This window comes from Solea senegalensis, linkage group LG3 (genome assembly GCF_019176455.1).
Source record: "Solea senegalensis isolate Sse05_10M linkage group LG3, IFAPA_SoseM_1, whole genome shotgun sequence".
In the NCBI taxonomy this organism is placed as follows: Eukaryota; Metazoa; Chordata; class Actinopteri; order Pleuronectiformes; family Soleidae; genus Solea; species Solea senegalensis.
The window spans coordinates 11,930,137-11,950,072 of record NC_058023.1 but is presented as its reverse complement, the minus strand read 5'-3'; the positions used below and the strand labels follow the sequence as shown (position 1 = coordinate 11,950,072).

Here is a 19,936-nt window from a genome sequence, read left to right as displayed (position 1 = left end):
TAGTTCTGTGCTGGATGCTGTTGACAGGCCCCATTATCAGGCCGAAACACACACAAGGAGTTTGTTAGGATTTTTTTCTTCTTCCCCCAATCTTCTCTGCCAGTCATATAACTCACAAAGCAAGTTGTTCTCTGAAAGTCATAATGATGTAAAAAAAAAAGTCTTTACCACACAGATTTTTGAGAAAAGGAAAGAGTATTCACTTGGTGCTGATGTCAAACACTCAGCCACGTTACTTTCCATGTCCATTACATTGAAACCATTGTCAAACGACTTCACACAATGCTGATGAAGCTCCACACGAGTCAGTTTTGAGCTTGATCTGAGTACGTGATCTCGTGTCACTTGGCGACGTTCCCGCGCTGCACAGAGGAAGTGATTTGTTTTATGTCAGAACAGATAGCGCCAACGACAGCATCATGTTAGGAAAGAGAGGCGGCTGCAAACAGGTTTGGAGTTTGACTGAAAACACAAAGTAGTGCTCACGAAAGGTTTCCGGAAGTGAATTCTGCTGCTCAAAAAACCTGGTCCATCAGCAGTTTGATAAACAGTTCTTGTTCCTGTGCGTCCCTGTGCTGCTGTACACACACAAATGCTCCCTTAGTCAGGACTGAATAGTAGAATCAGTAGCATTAAGAAAAAGAAAAATCACCCGTACTGCACTGTATTGAAAATGACTGTAAAACGTTTTAAAGTTTGTCGCATGTTGACGTGATCAGAAAGTTTCTCTTTTTGAATTGAAAGTTTGAATTGAACTGTGTGCGTGTGTGCAACTGTGTTTGTTTTTATTTCCAACAGGTCAATGAGGACCAGGTGCAACAGATGGAGATAGAGAATAGTTTCATTGCACGCTGGAATGACAAGAAGGACACCACAGTAAGTCGACCCACAGAACCCAAATGGAAATCACCAGTGGGTGCTGTCTGTCTGTATGTGCGAGTGCTTGTATTGATTTGCCTGCTTGAGTTATTTTCCCCTCAGATCAGGGATTAATTTGAAAAGGTGTTGTTTTTCTGGGCTTGGGGAATGTAGGGGTGTTGGGGTGTGCACGCGGCAGACAAAGGCGGGTGAGGGAAAAAAGGGCCTTTTTCCTGTTAACCTTTTGCAGCAGGTACTTTATGCCTGGGTGCCTCCTCCAAGAAAAACATTTGGTTCAGATAACTGGGGAGAAATAAATTAAATCACATGCCCGTGTTGCTGGAATCTGAAGTGAGTTGTTGATGTCTGCGCCTTTCTGCCCCCCCCCAACCCTCCATTCTGTCAATGTCATCATAGACCTGCTGTTGTGGGGCAGGAGGGTTACTCAGTGGAGTTCTATCAGGAGCTGGTTCAGCTCTACGGAGATTGCTATTTTCGATCACCATGTAATTACAATAGCCCACAATGGACAAACTGAACATCTTTTGAATTGTGCCAACTGAAGGCTATACATACTGTAGGTTCTCCAACACACTTGAAAGGGATTAGGTGAGGTGTATTCAGCTGCAACATGCAAGTACATGTAGCTAAATTTGACTTACTGTACCTTTAATGTGGTGTGGTTTGCATGGAGGGAAAATATCTGCAAGAGGAGATTTAGTGTGAACTAATTCAACTAAATGTTGAGGGAACACAAGTAGGTATAATGTAAACAACGCTGAAGACTTTTTCACGGCAACCACTTGTACAATTTTTTTTTTTTCAATTAACTCATCACATTATACAGTATAAATATGAAGAGGCCTGATTTAAAGTTGGAATTTTCTGCCTAATGTTAATGCAAAAGATTTTCCAAAATGTTAAAGTAATCTTAACTTTGGAAATTGCTGATTTATTGTAATTGCACATCACTATGGGGAAGATGCTTTTATTGAGATAAGCAGTAAGGCTATTTAAGTTTTTAAGATAATTACTATGAAACAACAGCTATATGAAAGGAAATCAAGAAATGTAAAGGCTGAGGCAGGGATTTGACCTGTGTATTTAATTCCATAGATGTAACATTAGTAAAAAAAACATCAATGCTGTACATTTTCCAGCTGCGTCTTAAACACATGTTTAAACATCACCCTGAAAATTAAACACCTGTGCAAAGCATTTCATTTTTAATTTAGGTGGAATATGCACCCCATTGTTTCAGGCTTACACATACTCTCATTATTATATCGAGCAATCCTCTCTTTAAGCCTCTTATACTTTTCTTAGCTGCTGCTGCTTGATATTTCCCATCGTCTCCATCTTGCTTCTATGCTAAACTCTGGCAAAGCAGTAACCCTTACAGGAGCACCGACATCAAAATGTCGCCACAGACACCACATTCAAGATGAATCTATTAGTCTAAACCGTCTGAATTATAAAACCCAGGTGTAGCTGCTAAAAAAATAAATAATTACCCCCATTTCCATTGCCAAGAATTGTGACGTCACGGATGTGCCTGAAACAAAACAAGTTGGAGGAAGAAAAAACAATACTTTCATTCAGCTCAGTGATTATATTACAATGTTGCCTGTGTCTGTGGCACAAGATAATAATATTTGCAGGAAGCTTGCTTGAGATGGCTCGGCCCTTTTGCAGGTTAAAGTCCTGACCTCATCTGTTTCCTTTGCTAGGCAGGGAATGATAAGGATCCCGCAACCTGCAAGTGACTAGACTCGGGGAGTAAATACATCAGCGCTATAATGAGGTGGAATGCAATGCCATGCCTTGTAAGTTAGAAGTGGCACTTCAAAATCAATAGTTTCATTTACAGGGAGGGTGAGTTCAGGGAGAGTATGACATTGGTAGCTGTCGTGGTGATTTCACACTTCCTTCTGTTACATGTGCGTGCTTTGCCAGAAAGTTATCAACATCCTGTCTTGGATTTTGACTTGACAAATGCCATGTTTGTAGCGTGTACCTTGATCTTCTTCCTATCACATTACACTGAAATTGGCAGAGGAACAGTGTACTTTCACAGTTACAGCTTAGTTTGAATAACTGTAATTTCTGTGCTCTCTAATCATGTGATAGGTACATTTTACAACAATGGGAAAACTAACTGAAATGACCAGATAGCATGGCAATGGCTTACCATAGCTTGGGACTTCCAGAAATGTAGCCTTAGTGCCTTAAAACAGAGGCCCCCAAATTAGGAGTTGCGACCCCAGTATGGGTCATGGGATGTGTTACTGAGTGGGTGGAGTTAGGTGCTGCAACAGACCAAAATACCAAACACAAACAAACAAACTGAGTTTGCAGCCCACCAATGAAAATGTCTTTTGTGAATAAACTGGCTGCGTCATTGCTATCAGTGAAGCCAGTATTTCGATTTATCATGTTTCCTTAATCTCAGATCACAGATTGTGGCCATTTTATAATGCAGGTCTTGCATAGAGCACCTTTAATACTTAAACATTACCCCAAAGTTGCACATAACTCCATCTCTCTTCTAAAACACTATAACAATATAGCAATATAAGCATGAACTCATCATATTCAACCATAATTTTGCTATCTTTAACTTTACGTTAATTATTTTCTACTCTGGTGCCTGCAGAATGATCGTTTTCCTTCTGGGCCTGTCGATTCTTCTTGGCTCGAGTCAGATCAGGTCTTGGTGTCACAGTCTCGTAGAAATCTGCCAAAAGCTTGTATTCTCTTCAAGCCAGTGTGTTTCCATTTGTGAAATGGTCCTAGGGTTTTTCTTTCTCCTTTTTCCGCTCATTTTTGTCTGGATTCAAGTAGACGTCTCTTGGTTGTTCAGTACTTTTCTCCAGGCTTTGTGAGCATGACAGGCTTTCATTTCTCCCCCGGCATTTATCATTCACGAAAAGGTTACAGTTTCGATAATTAAAAGTGGTAAAGATTACTGCTGTAGAAAGGTACCATTATATGTAGTGGCAAGAAGTCTAGCATTTGACAATTTCATGCCAAAAGGCCACACGTTTTCTTTTTACATAGGTTGCCTTTAGCGTAAAACAAATACCTGTAAGTGCAGTGTGGTCTTATCTCTGCCTTCTGCTATACTGTTCATTTTGGCACGTTTCTTTTTTTCCAAATTCCATAATAACCTGTGAGCATTTTCCAGGTGTGTGGACATATTTTTAAACATTGCACTGAACATGTAACACCTGTGGAAGGCATTCCACTTTTAGTGTAGGTGAAACACACAGGTGTCTGTGTGTGTGTGTTCCGGTCTCACATGTTATCGCTGCTGCTGCTGGAACACCTTTGGTTTTCTATCAATCCTCCAGACGTTTCCCCATTTAGATTCATGCTGCACCACAGCCAACACATTTTGGAGATAAGCCAATTAATCCAGCTACCTTTTTTGTGTGTAATTCGACTGATCTACTTAAGTCTATTGTTCTTCTTTTTCCTATTTTTCCACCTCAGTTCTCTCCAGCTGGGGACTTGATCTTTGAGGTGTACCTGGAAAAGAGAGAGCCAGAGAACTGCTGTTTAATCAAGGTAGGAGTGTGTGTTAATGTGTGTGTCTGGTCCCTCAGCGGTAAGGTGAAAAGAGAGGGAGGTGGAGTGTGGCATGAAGGCAGGTGAGGCAAGAATGAGAGGCGGAGAGGTTGATGGAATGGAGACATTTGTGGTTAAACCTGAGGGGGACTATCAGCAGTGAAATAAATCAAAAGCAAACTAATCAAAGAAATGTCTGATTTAATTGTGTTAGTATTTGCGTTTTATGAGGCACGCAGGTCGCTGTAGGTTATGGATTCCTTTTTTACAGCTGTGGCACAGTCGGGATGGGGTTAAAGACAATTGCTCTGCAGCACAGTTCGACTTTAATACTTCACTTTCCCTCTGTGGAATGAGGTAGAACATTTGCTTAGTTCAATCCCGCTCTGGTACACTTAATAACTTGACAGAGGCGCAAGTATTTAATCAGTTCATGGTGTACACGGCTGCAAGTCAAATATCTGTGCAATAAATGTTACATATTGAATGTGTCTACAAAGGAAGCAATGGTTGAGGGTGGTGTTATTATTGGACCATAAAGCTTATGATCTCAGCTCTTTTTATTCAAGATGTTTGTTTCTTTTCTGCTTTGTAGTTTTAACATCACATCACCCCAATTCTGGCTTCCCTTTACATATTTTAAGATTTTACTGATCACTTTTATCTGGATCTAACCCCGAGCTACATGTCAGACATTATGACCCCATATGAGCCACCTTGCAGCCCTAGATCCTGAGGCATGGCCTTCTTGGTTGTTTCAAAGTCGAGGCTCAAAACCAGAGGAGATCATTGACTGGCATTCATGTGACATTGTCTTTTTTTTTTTATTAGTTATTTATTTCACTATTCAATTTTGACCCATTCCTGATTGCTTTTCTCATTGTATACCTTTAAACTATTGTTTTTGGTAATTGTGTTAATTGATGCCTTTATTCTCATTAATACTGTACTTGTACTGTGTCTTGTTTGGCTTCATATTTACTTAACCTGGTCTGTCAAAGCAAACTGTTTATAAAAGTTGCCATACAAATAAAAGTTATTATATTATTATATTACATCTGTTGTTTGTGTTTGCGGCAGGTTTCCCCCAGCATGCGTTCGTTGGAGCTCGCAGAAACTGCGTTGACAATGAGGAATGTTGCCTTCAATGCCAATGACCTCTGGACCACCTTTGAAGTCATTGAAAATGGAGAGCTAGGTAAATGCATGCAGGAAGGAAGTATCCCTCCAGTCACACATTCACAAAATATTCCCAAAAAAAAGTATTTAATCATAAATCAAACCTGTTTTTTTTTTTATTTGACCATTGGCGTATTCACCCGCAGTTCAGCAGGAAAGACTTTTCTCAGATCTTTGCTTTTTAATTGCATAGTCCTGGGTGCTGACTTAATCACTTTCATGCCTTTAAAAATCAGAAAAAAATCATGTGTTCAGTTTTACCGCCCACCTCTCTTCAAACCTTGAGTCTGTAAAAAAAACTTCACAAACTACTTGGCTATTTCCATTTTTTGACAAATGTGTCCACGTGAAACTAATTTCAATCTGAAATCAGCTATTGTGCAGAAATAAGTTGGCACTTTCTGTTCTTGAATTTTAGACAATAGCAACATATTCTTGGTGGCTCAGTGCTTATTTGACTGGTACCCTGTGTGCGAAAGACATCATGGTTGCAAGTTCGATTCCACCCCTGGCTGATTGTACTCGATTCCATTGTAAGTCGCTTTGGATAAAAGCGACTGCTAAATGACATGTAATGTAATGTAATGTAATGTAATGTAATACTAGCCACTTAGGTAAACCCTATTTTGTACCATCTGACAAGGCCACAGGTACAACTGATCAACTGCTTGTTATCCCAATCACATTATAATTACTCCATGCATTTAGACATGGAGTAGCTTGAGTAGCTTGGAGAACTTGAAAGTTCAAAAAAAGCATCAGATCGAGGAAGAAATATTGATTAAGTGATGTTAATTGTGGCAGGATACTTAATGGCAGACGGGCAGATCTACATATAGTTGTCCTGTCTGCCACCATACGACATACACACAGTTTTAAAAGTGCCCATTAGTTTCTTGTAACATCGACAGAATCAGAGAAAAAATATGCCTTGCCTTAACTTATACTGTAACCTCACATTTGTCACTACAAATGAACCAAACTGCATTTCTATAATAATTCTGCCTTTGTATATCAAAGGCAGAATTATTTTTCTATTCTTTTAAATTAGTATTAGCATTCGCTGCAAACACACATCATGCTAAGATCACACTTTGTCTCATCAAATGACCTCATAATGCTGCTGTGCTGTGCTATCTCACTAATGAAGCAGTCTCTGTGAACATGAGAGAACACAGAGAAAAATTAGCCACCATTGGTTTGATGATATGCACATGAATTAATCATCTTTACCATCATATATCATAAATTACCTCAATCTTCTTTGCATAATCGTCCTAGGGAGCTGACCCACCTCATCTTGCATTAATATGCTCCGATGACACCTCATGCCTCACACAGACACATTTGATCACTGCACAGGAAGCACAGACCAAACGAGAGAAGTCAAAGTTTAGCTTTGTCGCCGAGTTTCCGACAGCTGACAGTCCCTGTGCACGTCTCATCAGTTCACAGAGAGTTTACGCGGCACTCTTGTTTTTGTTTTCTTCCTCGCAAAAGTTACAGAGGGCACGATGTCCTCCTCTACAAGCCAAGGTGTGTTGAATGCTGAATATATTTGCTGTCGGTTCAGCATATTTTCCATGCCACGACAATATGTCTGTGAAAAGAGTAAACAGTCGAGCTGTTTTGAAGGCGGTACCGTGACAGCTTTTGCTCATAAATCCATAAAGAGGGGAGGGAAGAGTGCGTTAATTAGCCATTTTGAGGGGATAGTGCCGGATAAACACTGTTATCGAGGACAATAGGCAGAAAAGGGGAGCCAATATTTGTTGGGAAACGAGGAACTAATTCCATGGCCTATGTCTGAGGAGATTCCAGAGGAAAGATAAGCCCACTGTTATGAATAAGTTATGCCACTGTGGCTCTTTCTTTACCTCCTTTGGTTATGAAAAACAGGGCAGTGTAGAGATGGGATCAGAGCAGGCGTGGTGGTACACAAATTATCTCCTTTTTTTTCTGGCTGACAGCACGTACTCTGTTCACCAATTAGGAAGAGATAATGGGTCTATTTTGCACATGAGTGTGTTTTTATAATCAGGTCCTGATGTGCTGCAGATAAATTTAACCACTCAGTAATGAAAAATGGGCAGAACAACAACAACATAATTTTGTTATTGGGTTAACGAGAATTAGGATTTAATGATAAGAGGTTGTGTTTTGATGTCAATAATTTATAAGTGATGTGGGTGTTTGACTTTCCTGACCATTTCAGTTTTGACTATTGCTATTGTTCTCGCCACATTTTCCTGCCAATCATTCTTCTTCATTTGACACGATGTTGTTTATTCTGAACAGAGCGACCTTTGCACCACAATGAGAAGATTCTTGAACAGGTGTTGGAGTGGAGTTCCTTGGACTATCCAAGTTCTGCTTTTCTTGTAATAAAGAAGTTTTCCGAGGCCAAAAGAGCGGCTGATGGAAAAGGTAAGGGCAGTTGCTGTTGTCCGGTATATGCCGCATTCTGTTTATTCTGTAATTGTTTGTTTTTTCTTTATATTTCTACTTTAGTGATCATACATACTTTTTTATTGTCAACATTTTGCAGTGGGAAGTGCTTACAAATATACAAATACATTCAATATAGCTCCATCACAACACATGTTATGCAGGTGTTCCAGCTGACTTAGTCCGATGATCTACTGTATTTTATGTTGTAAAATAGTATGTATCACAAATACAAATAAATACAAATGGATAAAAGGTCAAATTAGTTCACTTAAAGTAACGATAATAATGATAATAATAATACGGGAACACTATAGTTGGGAATGCTAACTCAAGCACTAATTGACAAAAAGTTAGCCTCACAACCCTGGCTGCTACTTTTACTTTTAATTGCACTTATTTCACAGTTAATCAGTCCTATACATGGTACTGCAGGTATCTGTGGAAATGTTGCTTTGCTGTTTGTGTAGGCAAAATATTGTGTAGAGGGTTATTATTGACTGGTATTGCTAACTATGGCTAGCCTGAGATGCGTGTGCCCACGGTTCTCCCACTTTCTCAACTCGGAGGTGATGACCTCTGACTCTGGATGTCAATGGAAGGCACCATCAAACACCGCTAATCAGTATGAATCTATGTTTCACCACCTGCAGAAGTTGTAGTGGTTGGGTGTATAATGAATGGACCGGAGGAGGAGTAAAGGCACTGGTAGATGATTTTGTGGACCAGTCTGCATGAAATGACCTGCTGTGAAAAGTGGAAAAGACCAGAGAGATGGTTATTCCTCAGAGGAGGGCGGTGGCTCAGTGCATTCTGGGTAAGGACGTTGAGATACTTGGGAGTCGACATTGAATTTCGTTCTGATCTAGATGGTCACCAGCATGGTTGCTAACAAGAAGCGGATGAGTGGACTCTTTCGCCTGAGGAAGCTGACATCCTTTACTGTGTGCAGCAAAATGTTGGCGATGTCCTCTCAGTCTGTTGTTGCCAGCACTCTGTTCTTCACTGCAGTCTGCTGGTGGAGCAGTAGTGGAGAGGAGGACACTTAACAAACTCTTATCGATCATGGATAACCCAGACCACCCTCTCCAACGCGCAGTGGAGAGACAGTGAAGACTTTCACAGTTTCGCTGTCACAGAAAATCCTTCCTGCCAACTGCAATAAAAGTGTACAACACCTGTGTCTGACAGAGAACAATCTAGACTCTCTGTTACAAAGCCCTGCACCTTCATAACTTTGTACAGAACTGCCCACTTGCACACGACATAGTCTTTGTTGTTGAGTTTGTCAGTTCGTCATGGTTCATTATTTTGTAATACAAAAGCAAACTTAAATTATTAGTGAATTAAGGTAGATTGGATTTTGATTATCATTATCATTGACAAACATTATTAAGCTATTATTAAGCTAGGCGGTGAAATATGTGTTGCGAGAAAAACTGTAAGCAGTAAGCAGTGTCAGGACATTGTGGAAATCGCTCATTACAAATTCCCAGAATTAGTCACGACATATTTAGATGACGGCGAACATCACATTTACAGATCTGCAAATCGGTTAATTGTTTGGTTATTTACGACTTGTCGCGATAAATCAGTTTCCAGAATTGATGTAGATTGCAAATATTGATTAAACACACACTTATTGTTTCAGCACCAGTTGTTTGCTCGGCTTTGGGCTCTTATCCGCATTTCAATTTGTTTTTACAGAAGCCCAAAAACAGTTCATAAAAGGCGACTATCTGAAGTTCAGTGACGGATCCTCCAAACTGCTGTCAGGGCACAAATTCCAGGACAAATATGTTGCACTGCGTGAAGAGAAGCTGCTGCTCTACAGAGACATCAAAGTAAGTTTGCTTTTATTGCAATACTTTCTGCTGTGGGTTTTTATATGCAAACACAAAGTACCTGTTGTGAGCAGTGTGTGCAGGGAATTGAAAAAGGCAAATAGATTCCCTGAAGAAAATGCAGCCAACATGACTGCAACTATATGTAGATTTAACTCCAACCTTCATGGCCGCATATCCGTCCAAATCTCCAAATAACGGAGGAGAATAAAACACAGTGGATTTGCCACTCTCTTCTGAAACGACAGAACACATTGTTAATTTCTCCCTTAAGCCCTTTTACCTTTCAGCTGAAACACAGGATTTGAAAAGATTGATAGAAGTGCAGCGATTCTGACAGTCGGCAAGGTTGTTTTTTTTTTTTTTTCTTAAAACTTTTTAAATATCGGGTTGCACAAGAATGTGCCTAATTGCTGCAAAGGAAAATAGACGTGTTACTGTAACTTTAATTGATATTCTTCAGCCCCCATGTACAATTATTCCTTGGTCTATACTTAGTCCAAATTATATTGGAAGAAACGGAAATGGATGGTCGGGCTGTGATGTGTAGGTGTCAGAGGCGAGCGGTAAGTTTGATTCAGTTTGCTGTCGTCTCCTCTGCTTTGTTTTTTGCTGCTTGGAAGAAGGGGTTGCGTTGGTAATGATTCACAGTGATTGTTTGCTTTCAAATGGCACCAATCCTTTCTTGGCATTTTGTTTTATTGCAGTTTATTTCATAAGGTGTGTGCAGTGTGTTTCTGCTCGCCAGCTTCTTTCCCCCAGTTAGTCATCCAAAATGTTCATTTGTTTTATTTTGTTGTTTTTCAGAGCACTAAAGCGGAAAAAGTGATCCTGCTCAAGTCTGTGAAATGTTACCTTGGCTTGAGGAAAAAGCTCAAACCAGCAACCAGGTAAACTGTACTCTCTCACACACAATAAAAACAGAATCTTTCTAGAATCTTCACTTAAAAAAAAACCGAAACGTAAGAATATTACTTCCACTGATTAAACCAAATTGAACTAAGCTCATTCAAGCTGAAGTAAGCAAGTTGTCCTCAGATAACGTGATACATTTAGATTGAATTAGCTTGATTCAGTAATTCAAAAATGTATATAGAGAGATATTTCTTATATATCTGGAGTTTAACAAAATAATTCATAACTCAAGATCCATCTGTCAGTTTATTTTCTCTAATCACCTTGACAACAAACCAAAAAGATGCCGCTAACATACCCTTGTGTTAACATTGTCCACTGGACCTGTATTGAACTTTTACACACGTTCATAAAATGTTATAAATAAAAAGAACCACAGTGTACAGATTTCAAATGTGGGACTTGAAACAAATTCAGGATATCATATCATTGTCCAACTTCAGTTCTCGTTGGCAACCTGTACGACGTTATGAAGTGGCTGACGGCTGTGGTTCATATTCTGCCACGAGTGCGTTCAAGTGGAAGAGGCTGGTTTGTTAATTAAAAGCACCATTTTTGAATAAAGTCCTTAATTGAATATGAGAAGAAACCCAGATCTCATGAACAAGGTGATTACATAGAAAGAGTTATTCAGGTTCGATTAAGAATATAACAACACAGCGTGGTGCTAATTGAATCGGAGTACATTTGATTAAATCAACACATAATGTAACATATATTGATGTGTGGATATTTTATGATAAAAAAATACATCAGGTGGTTTAGGTTTCATTTCCACTTATCATCACACAGTCTGCACTGAACCACGCTGAAGTAATAGGAGTGTAAAATCATTATTTTTTTTCCTGTGGTGCAGCCTCATAGTTCATCATATTTTGACTCATAAACACCAAACAGCTGGTGCACATTCAGAGCACATAAACTAAAATGTTTAACCAAGACAAGTTAGTGATTATTAAGTATTGCTTGTGTCTTTTGGGGTGTATTTTTCCTTAATTGTGTGCAAATGTACAACAGTTTGTGTCCGACCTATTGGTATGGCAGTAGAGCAATGTGGGGATAATAGCTTATTGTGACTTTTTAACAGATTTGGGATGTCGAGTAACATATTGAAAATAAGGCTGCACAATTATATCGGCAGCCAATGTATTATTGGCCAATAATGAGGAAAAAATATGGTATTTCATTTTCAAGTATACTGGTAATTAAGTTTGATAATTAATAATTGCAGTTATTAGCTCTTCTCACTAGCTGATAATTCTAACACAGGAATGGTAAACGGTCTGTATTTATATAGCACTTTTCGCTTTTTGATGACCGCTCAAAGCTGCTTTACACCGCTATTCACACCCATTCACTCACCCTTTCACACAGCGCACCTATGTGCAGCACATTTTCTATCATCATGACAGCCGTCAGGAGCAATGTGGGGTTAAGTGTCTTGCCCAAAGACGCATCGGCATGTCGGCTAGTGGAGTCGGGAATCGAACCCACTTCCTTCAAGTTAAAAGACGACTTGCTCGACCCGTCACCCTGTCGAATGAAAGCTTAAAGATATGAACTGTCTCCAGAACTATAAAAAAATAGTAAAAGAGTACTCTATATATGTATATATATATGTATATATATATGTATATATATATATATATATATATATATATATATATATATATATATATATATATATGTATATATATATATATATATATATATATGTATATATATATGTATATATATACATATGTAGTACACTTTTGCTTCCCTTAAAGTTCAGCCACACTGTGGGGGCGCCCAAGCCACTCTGACCCCATCTTATATTTCACTATAATTAATCAGATTACATGCATTCACATTTTAACAAATACAAATTATCAAACTCTGCTACTGCGGGTGGAAGAAAATTGCAGCCGCTGCTTAATTTTAATGACCTTCCATGATTGTAATTTATGACACATGCCAAACCCACAGGAGTTCTTGTTGGTCAAACAAAGAGGAAATGTCTTTAGGCACCAAAACCCCATATCTCACATTACCCAATTACAATTCCTCATAATTTTCCCAATGTCAGAAAGTCTGTCGAAGCGTGAAAAATGAGTCCCGGCAAGGAACTGTCTGCAGTAGACACAGTCCTTTAGGGGGAGAGGAAAAAAACGGATAAGAGCAAAGAAATGGGAGATGAAGCACAAGAGGGAAAAAAGGGGACCGAAGGAAAGAACGATACAGCGTGGTATTATAGATATACTGTTGAGCGAGCTGGGGGAGAAGTCGCATGGTGAATAAAGTAAAGCTCGAGTGCTGAGGAGAATGAAGAGTCATATTGCGAAGGGTTAGAAGAGGCAGAGCTTCAGTACCTCATTAGGCTGAGGTCTTTGTGAGAGCGGCCTGCTGCCAGGTCAGATCTGCCTTACGCAACCCGCTGGAGTGGTGCTTCAGGCTGTGGGCTCTCCATCTTTTAACCCCCCCTCCCTCCTACACACTGTATTCTTCCTTCACTCACTTCTCCGCTCCTGTTCAGCCTCAGCTGCAAAGGAGAGATCGTTTTTTTTTTTTCCACCTCGCAGTGCATCCGCACAGGTTAACACAAACATGTGTAACAGTGTGCGTGATTATTCACTCCATACGCAGACGATTGTGTTGCTTTCGATATGCATTGTGTCTTGCAAACATTTCAGGAAACTGTACTGAAAGTTCATAGGAGAACAACACAAGCTTGGATACTTTAGCCCGGAGCCTACTGAGGTATGGCATCAACATGTGGGCTGGAGCTGCATTGAACAACTTCAGCTAATTAAATCCAATTGTTTGGTGTCTAGGGTTTTGAAATAGAGCTTTATAAAATTTTAATGAGAAGGTTTTGACCTGTTGCTCTCTTTAACATGACATTCTCTGCAAATTTGAGTTGAAATACTTTGGCATACACGCGTTTACAACTGTTTCCAAAAGAAAATGGTTGCATGAAACTTTTGTGAGCTTCAAATTCAATAATTTGCCCTTCTCGTTTCAACAGCTGGGGCTTCACAGTCTACTCTGACAAACAGCAATGGTGAGTGCCACACAGACGTCCTCCTGTTCTTTCACCGATGAGTGCGACTTCTGCATGTTGGACCCAAAATGTCTCCAAAGTTGGAATTCAAGCCCTTAGTGATTTAAATGGGTTATGAATAGGAAACATCAAATTCTACTACTGCTGCTCAGCAGAAAGTGAAATAAAAAAAATCATTTGCTCTTCATTATTCCTCCAACATAAACTGACGTTTCCACTCATTAAGAACTACCTTTTAAGTTGCCAAATAAAATGACTTGTTGGAAAAACTCAACACAATTTAACTATAAACTTAGTAAAATTAAATAAAAAGGTACAACTGTTGAAGGAAATGTACTCCACACCGGCTAACACTTTTAACACCAGCTCTTTGTTAACTGCTTTACTATCCTTTGATGCAAATCTCTGTAATTTGGCAAAAAAGGCTAAACATCTTCATCAGTATTTTACAGTATTAGAATGAAATATGCCAATGTTAGTTTTGAGATATTGGTCTGAGGAATACCAGTACGAGGCTTCAATGTCAGTGTATAGCAAATGGTAGACATGTTAAAAAAAAGAAAAAGAGTGATATGTTTTGTCCATCTCCAGTTCTGTTGCTAGGTGACACCTGTACTGTCGGGAAGGGAAGTCCACTTTAGACCAGACTACTGTGTTTTGGTTTGACCTTTGTTACTGATGATGGGCTGTCAGTCATCATACTGTGATTTGTTTTTCTTTACCTTGTTGTCCAAAAGCTACATTTTAAACATAGTGTCATTTTCATTTGAAGGTACAGTGTGTAAAATGTAATAACATTACCACAGTACCCCTCACCTCACCCTTCCCTTCCAAGTGTTTTAGAGAACCTATGTAGCCCTCCCTTCTAAAAATGATGTTCAGTTATAAATCTTCAATGTCTGCCACACTGCACCTTTAAAAGAGCTGATAAAAGGAGAGAAAGTATTATCTATGTGGAATTAAAATTATATATATATATGAAAAATACGTCTCAACAATTATCTTTAGTTATTTTGTGTCAAGGACAGTTCTACTTCGAATAGATTTTATAATAACATAACAGTGTATCACATGAGCCTTTATCACGCAATACTGTATAAACCTGACTAGATGAAAGGTGTCATTTAAACCATCCTCTTCGATTGTTACTTAGTGTAGGCTTCTGGTGCAGATTCATGTAATCATAGGTGATGATGGCCAGCCCACCGCTCGTCAAATGCGTTTCGGGTGGTCCGTGAACTTCCCTCTGCACAAACTATGTCCAGTGCAGTGATTCATCAAATCCAGTCATCTCTTTAAAATTATTCTGAAAATGACAAGGTGGAAATCAGGGACTGATGTGAGTGAGCTTTCCCTCCTCAGGCATTTGTGCTGCGAGAAGAGGGAGACGCAGGTCAGCTGGGTGACGGACATAATCAGCATGAAGGTAAGATGATGCGCATGGAGATGTAAGGGGAAGAGTGGGGGAGTCGAAGCTCAAGCATGCAGGAAAACTATGCTTCTTTTTCTGTGACCCTTTTAACCCTTAGTGCTCACAGGTTCACCCATTGTAATTTGCTATGGGAATAATACACAACTCCTTATATGGACATCCTGGGGGTGTGTGTTTATAGGTCACATATTCAGGCTTTAAAAAAAAACAAAACATTTTTTTCATCTTCTCATGTGTTGTTGAGTCAATGTTATGATTAATATTTTAGTAGTGCTATAAAGTAGCAATAATTGTGCAGAAGTCAAACAATAGACCGTTGTACTTTTCTTTTTCTTCATAAAAACGAGCCAAATGATCTTTGAACTGTGATGTATTTCCAAATTTCCCAAATTCAGGTGTGTTTATATAGTTGGTGAAAATGAAAGAAAGGTTTCATCAGATTGCCTAGGTTGTGCTGAAAAACAGATATAAGACACTCTATATAGCACATTCTTATAGGCTCTGCATATACTCATGGAAAAAAGCAGCCAAAATACTCCGTGTTCTAAGGGTTGATTTTATGACGTAAACAAAAAAAAAAGCAAGTATGACTCCACTCTTTGCAGGAACCTATTTGTGTGAAAAATACGTTTGATTACAGTTGGTATCTTTGCAATCCATATCTTGGGGTGGGGGAAAAAAGAAAGTATGATAAATCATATTTTCACCCAGTCATCCATTTCTGCTCTGCTGTTAGGCAGATGAAATACATGAACAGGAAAAGAACTTTCGAAGTTTTTGAGGTCACTCAGCAATAACACAAATCTTTTTATGTGGAAAAGCCGTGAGAATAAGGTCAAGGCAAACTGTAACAATCACATTGTGGTACTTAGCCCCCAGATGGAGCCTCGCGTTGTCACCGTCAGTCGCTGACACAGCACATATGACATAAATAATGCAAGACAAAGCAAACACAGAGGGGAGCAGCTATGGATGTGTCATATTTTTTTGCCTTATTTTTCAATCTCACAGTTATTGCTGCCGTCTTTGCGGGCAAAAAAAAAAAGCCTCTTGTTTCCTCATTAGGTTGAATGCCTTGTGTCTGTTTTCTGCTCATTTCCGAGTCAATGTCTGCAAGTGAAACATCGAGCTCATCCGACAGTAAGAGATCAAACAAAGATTTCCCAGCTCTGCATTGTATGCTCAGCATATTTCGTCAGCCTTAGCCCGCAGCTTGGCTTCCTTTATGGGAACCCATCTGCAGCGCAGCATTGTTTACCACCAGTGCTTACTGTAAAAGCCTTTTAGTGCCATAGTTTTGGGTTGGCAAGTAAAAAAGGCCAATGTTGTCAGAGAGGGATTGATCTAAAGAGGAAGCCAATTTTTGTCTGCTGTTTCTAAGTGTTTCAAGGTGTTTACTTCAGTGTGCTCAGTGACTTCTCTCTGCTCTTTGGAGAAGCTCTTAGCTCCGCATCAACTAAATCTATAGCAGACTGGAGCCTGCTAATAACATCAGGATTCTCCCCCCAAATCCGCTAAATATCGGGATTGTCAGCATCCAACACTGGGGATTGTGGAAGGACACAGGGGCTTGTGTGAAGGACAGAGGGGATGTGAAGATGAGAAAGTAAACTGAGAGCACTTCAGTGTTCTTGATTTACTCTCTGTTACCTGTTGGCAAGCATCCTGCTTCAGTTTCCATAGCAACTGGGATGGAGGGCCTCCATTTGAGACTAGGTGGACTGGGTGCTGGTGTATTTGGAGGGTCAGGGTGGGGGGTGAGGGTCCAAGTTGTGGCAGTGAAGACAAAGAGTTCTTAAAAGAGATGGTGCTTTAGGTCTTGAAGGGGTCACAGTGATATAAAAGGAGACATTGTTAAAAAGAAAGTCTCGGCAAAGATCTGAACTCGGTCAATTCATCACACTCTGTCTGACTTTCCCTCATTTATATCAATGCTTTTGTTTGTCTGAAAATAAGCCCTAAATAAATTTAGGGGTTTAAGAAAGTAATGATATTTTGAAGCTGCTATTTACATGGAAATATTCTTGACAAAGAAAACCTTTCAACATTGTTATTTTTCCTAAAATAGACTATTTGGTGTTGAAAAAAATGGAGAAACTCAAAAAATAATAATTAACAGCCAATGAATAAACATGGCAAATGGGTTTTAACCTACTCCTAATTTCTGTTGTTTGTCGTTCGTCTCCAGTACGGTTCTGGCCTCTGTTCAAAGTCCATTAACTCAAAAGAAACTACAGATTCCAAATCCTCCAAAGGGCGTGCTGCAACTGACGGTCGCAAATTCCCAACTCACAACCATAATACCAGCAAACAGGTGAGGAAAATAGTGTTTATACACTGCCTGGCCAAAAAACAAGTCCCACGCCCACATCTGTAGTGTTGATTATGACGTGTTCGTTTCATTCTGAATTTGTGTTTCACCAAGATCTTGAATTCATGATTGGAGAGTTGGACTGTTGTGATGACTCTTCTCTTGCTAACATAACATTGTCATCTTGGTATATCTTGGCCTTCCATTTCAGGTCCCCGACAAGAGGATATCTCTTGTTGGTGCCAACCAGGGCTCCACTGACAATGCTGGTCTTCACAAGACCGCCACAACCAACTACCCAAAGCCCAACTACCTGCTCAAGACCCCGGACGTTCGGAACACCAGACGTTCCGTAGATATTGGCCAACTCCCACGGTTGCCTTCTCCATCTCCATCCAGACACTCCCAGCTCATGGCTTTGCCCATTCTGCCAAAGGCCGCCAGCAAAACCACCATCAGAAAGCCTGTTCTGGGCGTGGAGGGGGGTATGATGCCATCAAATCTGATGAATGAACTGAACCTGGTGCTGAACAAGACGGGTCGCAGTGCCAAGAACAGTGAGGAAGATAAGTAAACAGGTCCCAAAGGTGAAACTGTTAGACAAAGAGAAGAGAGTTGTAAGAAAAAAAAAAAAAGAAACACTGACAAACAAAAGAGCAGGGGAAGGGGATCATAGCCTGAAGATTCTGCTTTTGAACTCCGATATATAAAGCACTGCTGATGCATGTGTGGAGGGGAAGAACAGGTGCAGGAGATGTTGGAGGTCATGCAGACCTCAGGTGGACATGGCACTGACCCAAGCACTACAGAAACAATGTGATGTATACACCACTCTTCTAAACTCTTAAAAAAAACACATGAACTGTATGTATCCAGCTGTCAAAACCTAGTGCTTTCTAGAAATACTCAACTGCTAGCTTCATGCTTATGTTTCAACCTAGCACTTATGTTCCAAAAGCTGTATAATGATGTTAGACTTCTTAAATATCATCATGTTCATGTTGACATAATGTGGTCAAAAGAGGTAAGCAAGTCAAGGGCCCATTAGCTAATAATGCTTGGTATTTTTGTAGACATGACATGGCAATTTTATGTGGAATTATTTATTATTTTCTTGTAACGTAAACATTTTTGACCCCTGTGTAGCTAGCAGTGTTTTCAAATATCATTAAGTACACTTTCAGTTATAAAAAGTTAAATCAAAAATGTAAAAATGTATGATATTTCCTTTCTATTTGCCCTTTTAGACAGTGTTTTGTTGCAATAACAACAGAATGTATACAAAATGTTGCCTCATGTGTTGCGTACCTTGTATTTTTGTGTTTATTGTTAAAACAAAAAGAAAAAAGAAATGCCTTGGATCTCTGTGAGAAAGTCCTTGGTTTGTGTCCAGAATGTGTCAAGATGGGTTTATCACAGACTCTCAATCTTAAAAGCCGTTGATTTGCACATAGACACAATTAGTGTTTTGTCCAGTGATGGACTGGTGTCTTGTCCTGGCTGCTTTGCCTCTCCCTGGATGTCAGTTGTGATTTACTCCAGCCTCTCCTCCGAAACCTAAACCTAAGTGTGTGGGGTATTGCATTTTTTATTGTAAAGTATCAGTGAAGCATCAAAGTAGTAAATTGACAAGGGGAGGAGGGGGCATTTAATATCTGAAATATACATAAATAAAATGGACTAAACACGATTACAAGTTACCACAGGTGTCAGAAAATGGATGCCATTTCGGTTCAGGTTTCCGGATCTTGATGGCTTCCCTGATCCAGAGGTGGTGTTCGTTATTTCAGAGGGAATTACTTTGGCCTTTTCCCAGTTCATGATGCGATTTCTCCCTTTACAGTGGTCGGATATGGCTGATTTCAAGTTTTCTTTTTCTGCTTTATCGTATGTTAATCGTGTGTGTCTATCTGTGTTCACTTTTTCATGCAGCAAGTGTATTTCACTTTTTCTTTCTGTGGCTTTTTTTTGTTTTTGTTTTTTTTGATGGACCAGTTCACTCGCTGTCTCATGGTGGTGCTGTGTGGTTTCACTGGTGTGTTGATGTGATATTTCAATATTTACAGCAGGGGGGCATAGTTGTCTGACCTGTATAAAACAGGAAGCAAGACACGGCCATGCAACATCACGTGACCCTTCTGAGCAAGACCACAGGAAGTAGTCGAAAACATGTCAAGGTAATCGAAAAACCTTCTTTTTCTGGCTAACTGAATGAAAATTAAGCTAAATTATATTACCAAGAAGACAGTTTTTGAACCGTTTTGCCTCATTTGACACACTTGTTTATTTTAAATGCTTGATGTTGATGTGTAGGTTGTCATTCATCCAAGTCAAAG

General features: G+C 39.6%; 1 protein-coding gene across 6 annotated transcripts in view; it reads left to right on the top strand.

Annotated features, from left to right (window-relative positions):
• The window catches only part of arap2 (ArfGAP with RhoGAP domain, ankyrin repeat and PH domain 2), a 280,445-nt gene extending 261,145 nt beyond the window's left edge, over positions 1 to 19,300 (top strand). For all 6 annotated transcript variants that reach the window (XM_044020851.1, XM_044020850.1, XM_044020857.1 and 3 more), the window contains 10 exons: positions 799 to 876; positions 4,354 to 4,428; positions 5,509 to 5,626; positions 7,906 to 8,034; positions 9,763 to 9,899; positions 10,707 to 10,789; positions 13,822 to 13,857; positions 15,220 to 15,283; positions 17,478 to 17,603; positions 17,812 to 19,300. In XM_044020851.1, the coding sequence (XP_043876786.1) occupies positions 799 to 876; positions 4,354 to 4,428; positions 5,509 to 5,626; positions 7,906 to 8,034; positions 9,763 to 9,899; positions 10,707 to 10,789; positions 13,822 to 13,857; positions 15,220 to 15,283; positions 17,478 to 17,603; positions 17,812 to 18,174 (1,209 nt within the window). In that variant the 3' untranslated portion in view covers positions 18,175 to 19,300. The remainder of the gene's footprint in view (positions 1 to 798; positions 877 to 4,353; positions 4,429 to 5,508; positions 5,627 to 7,905; positions 8,035 to 9,762; positions 9,900 to 10,706; positions 10,790 to 13,821; positions 13,858 to 15,219; positions 15,284 to 17,477; positions 17,604 to 17,811) is intronic.
• Positions 19,301 to 19,936: the final 636 nt, after the last annotated feature.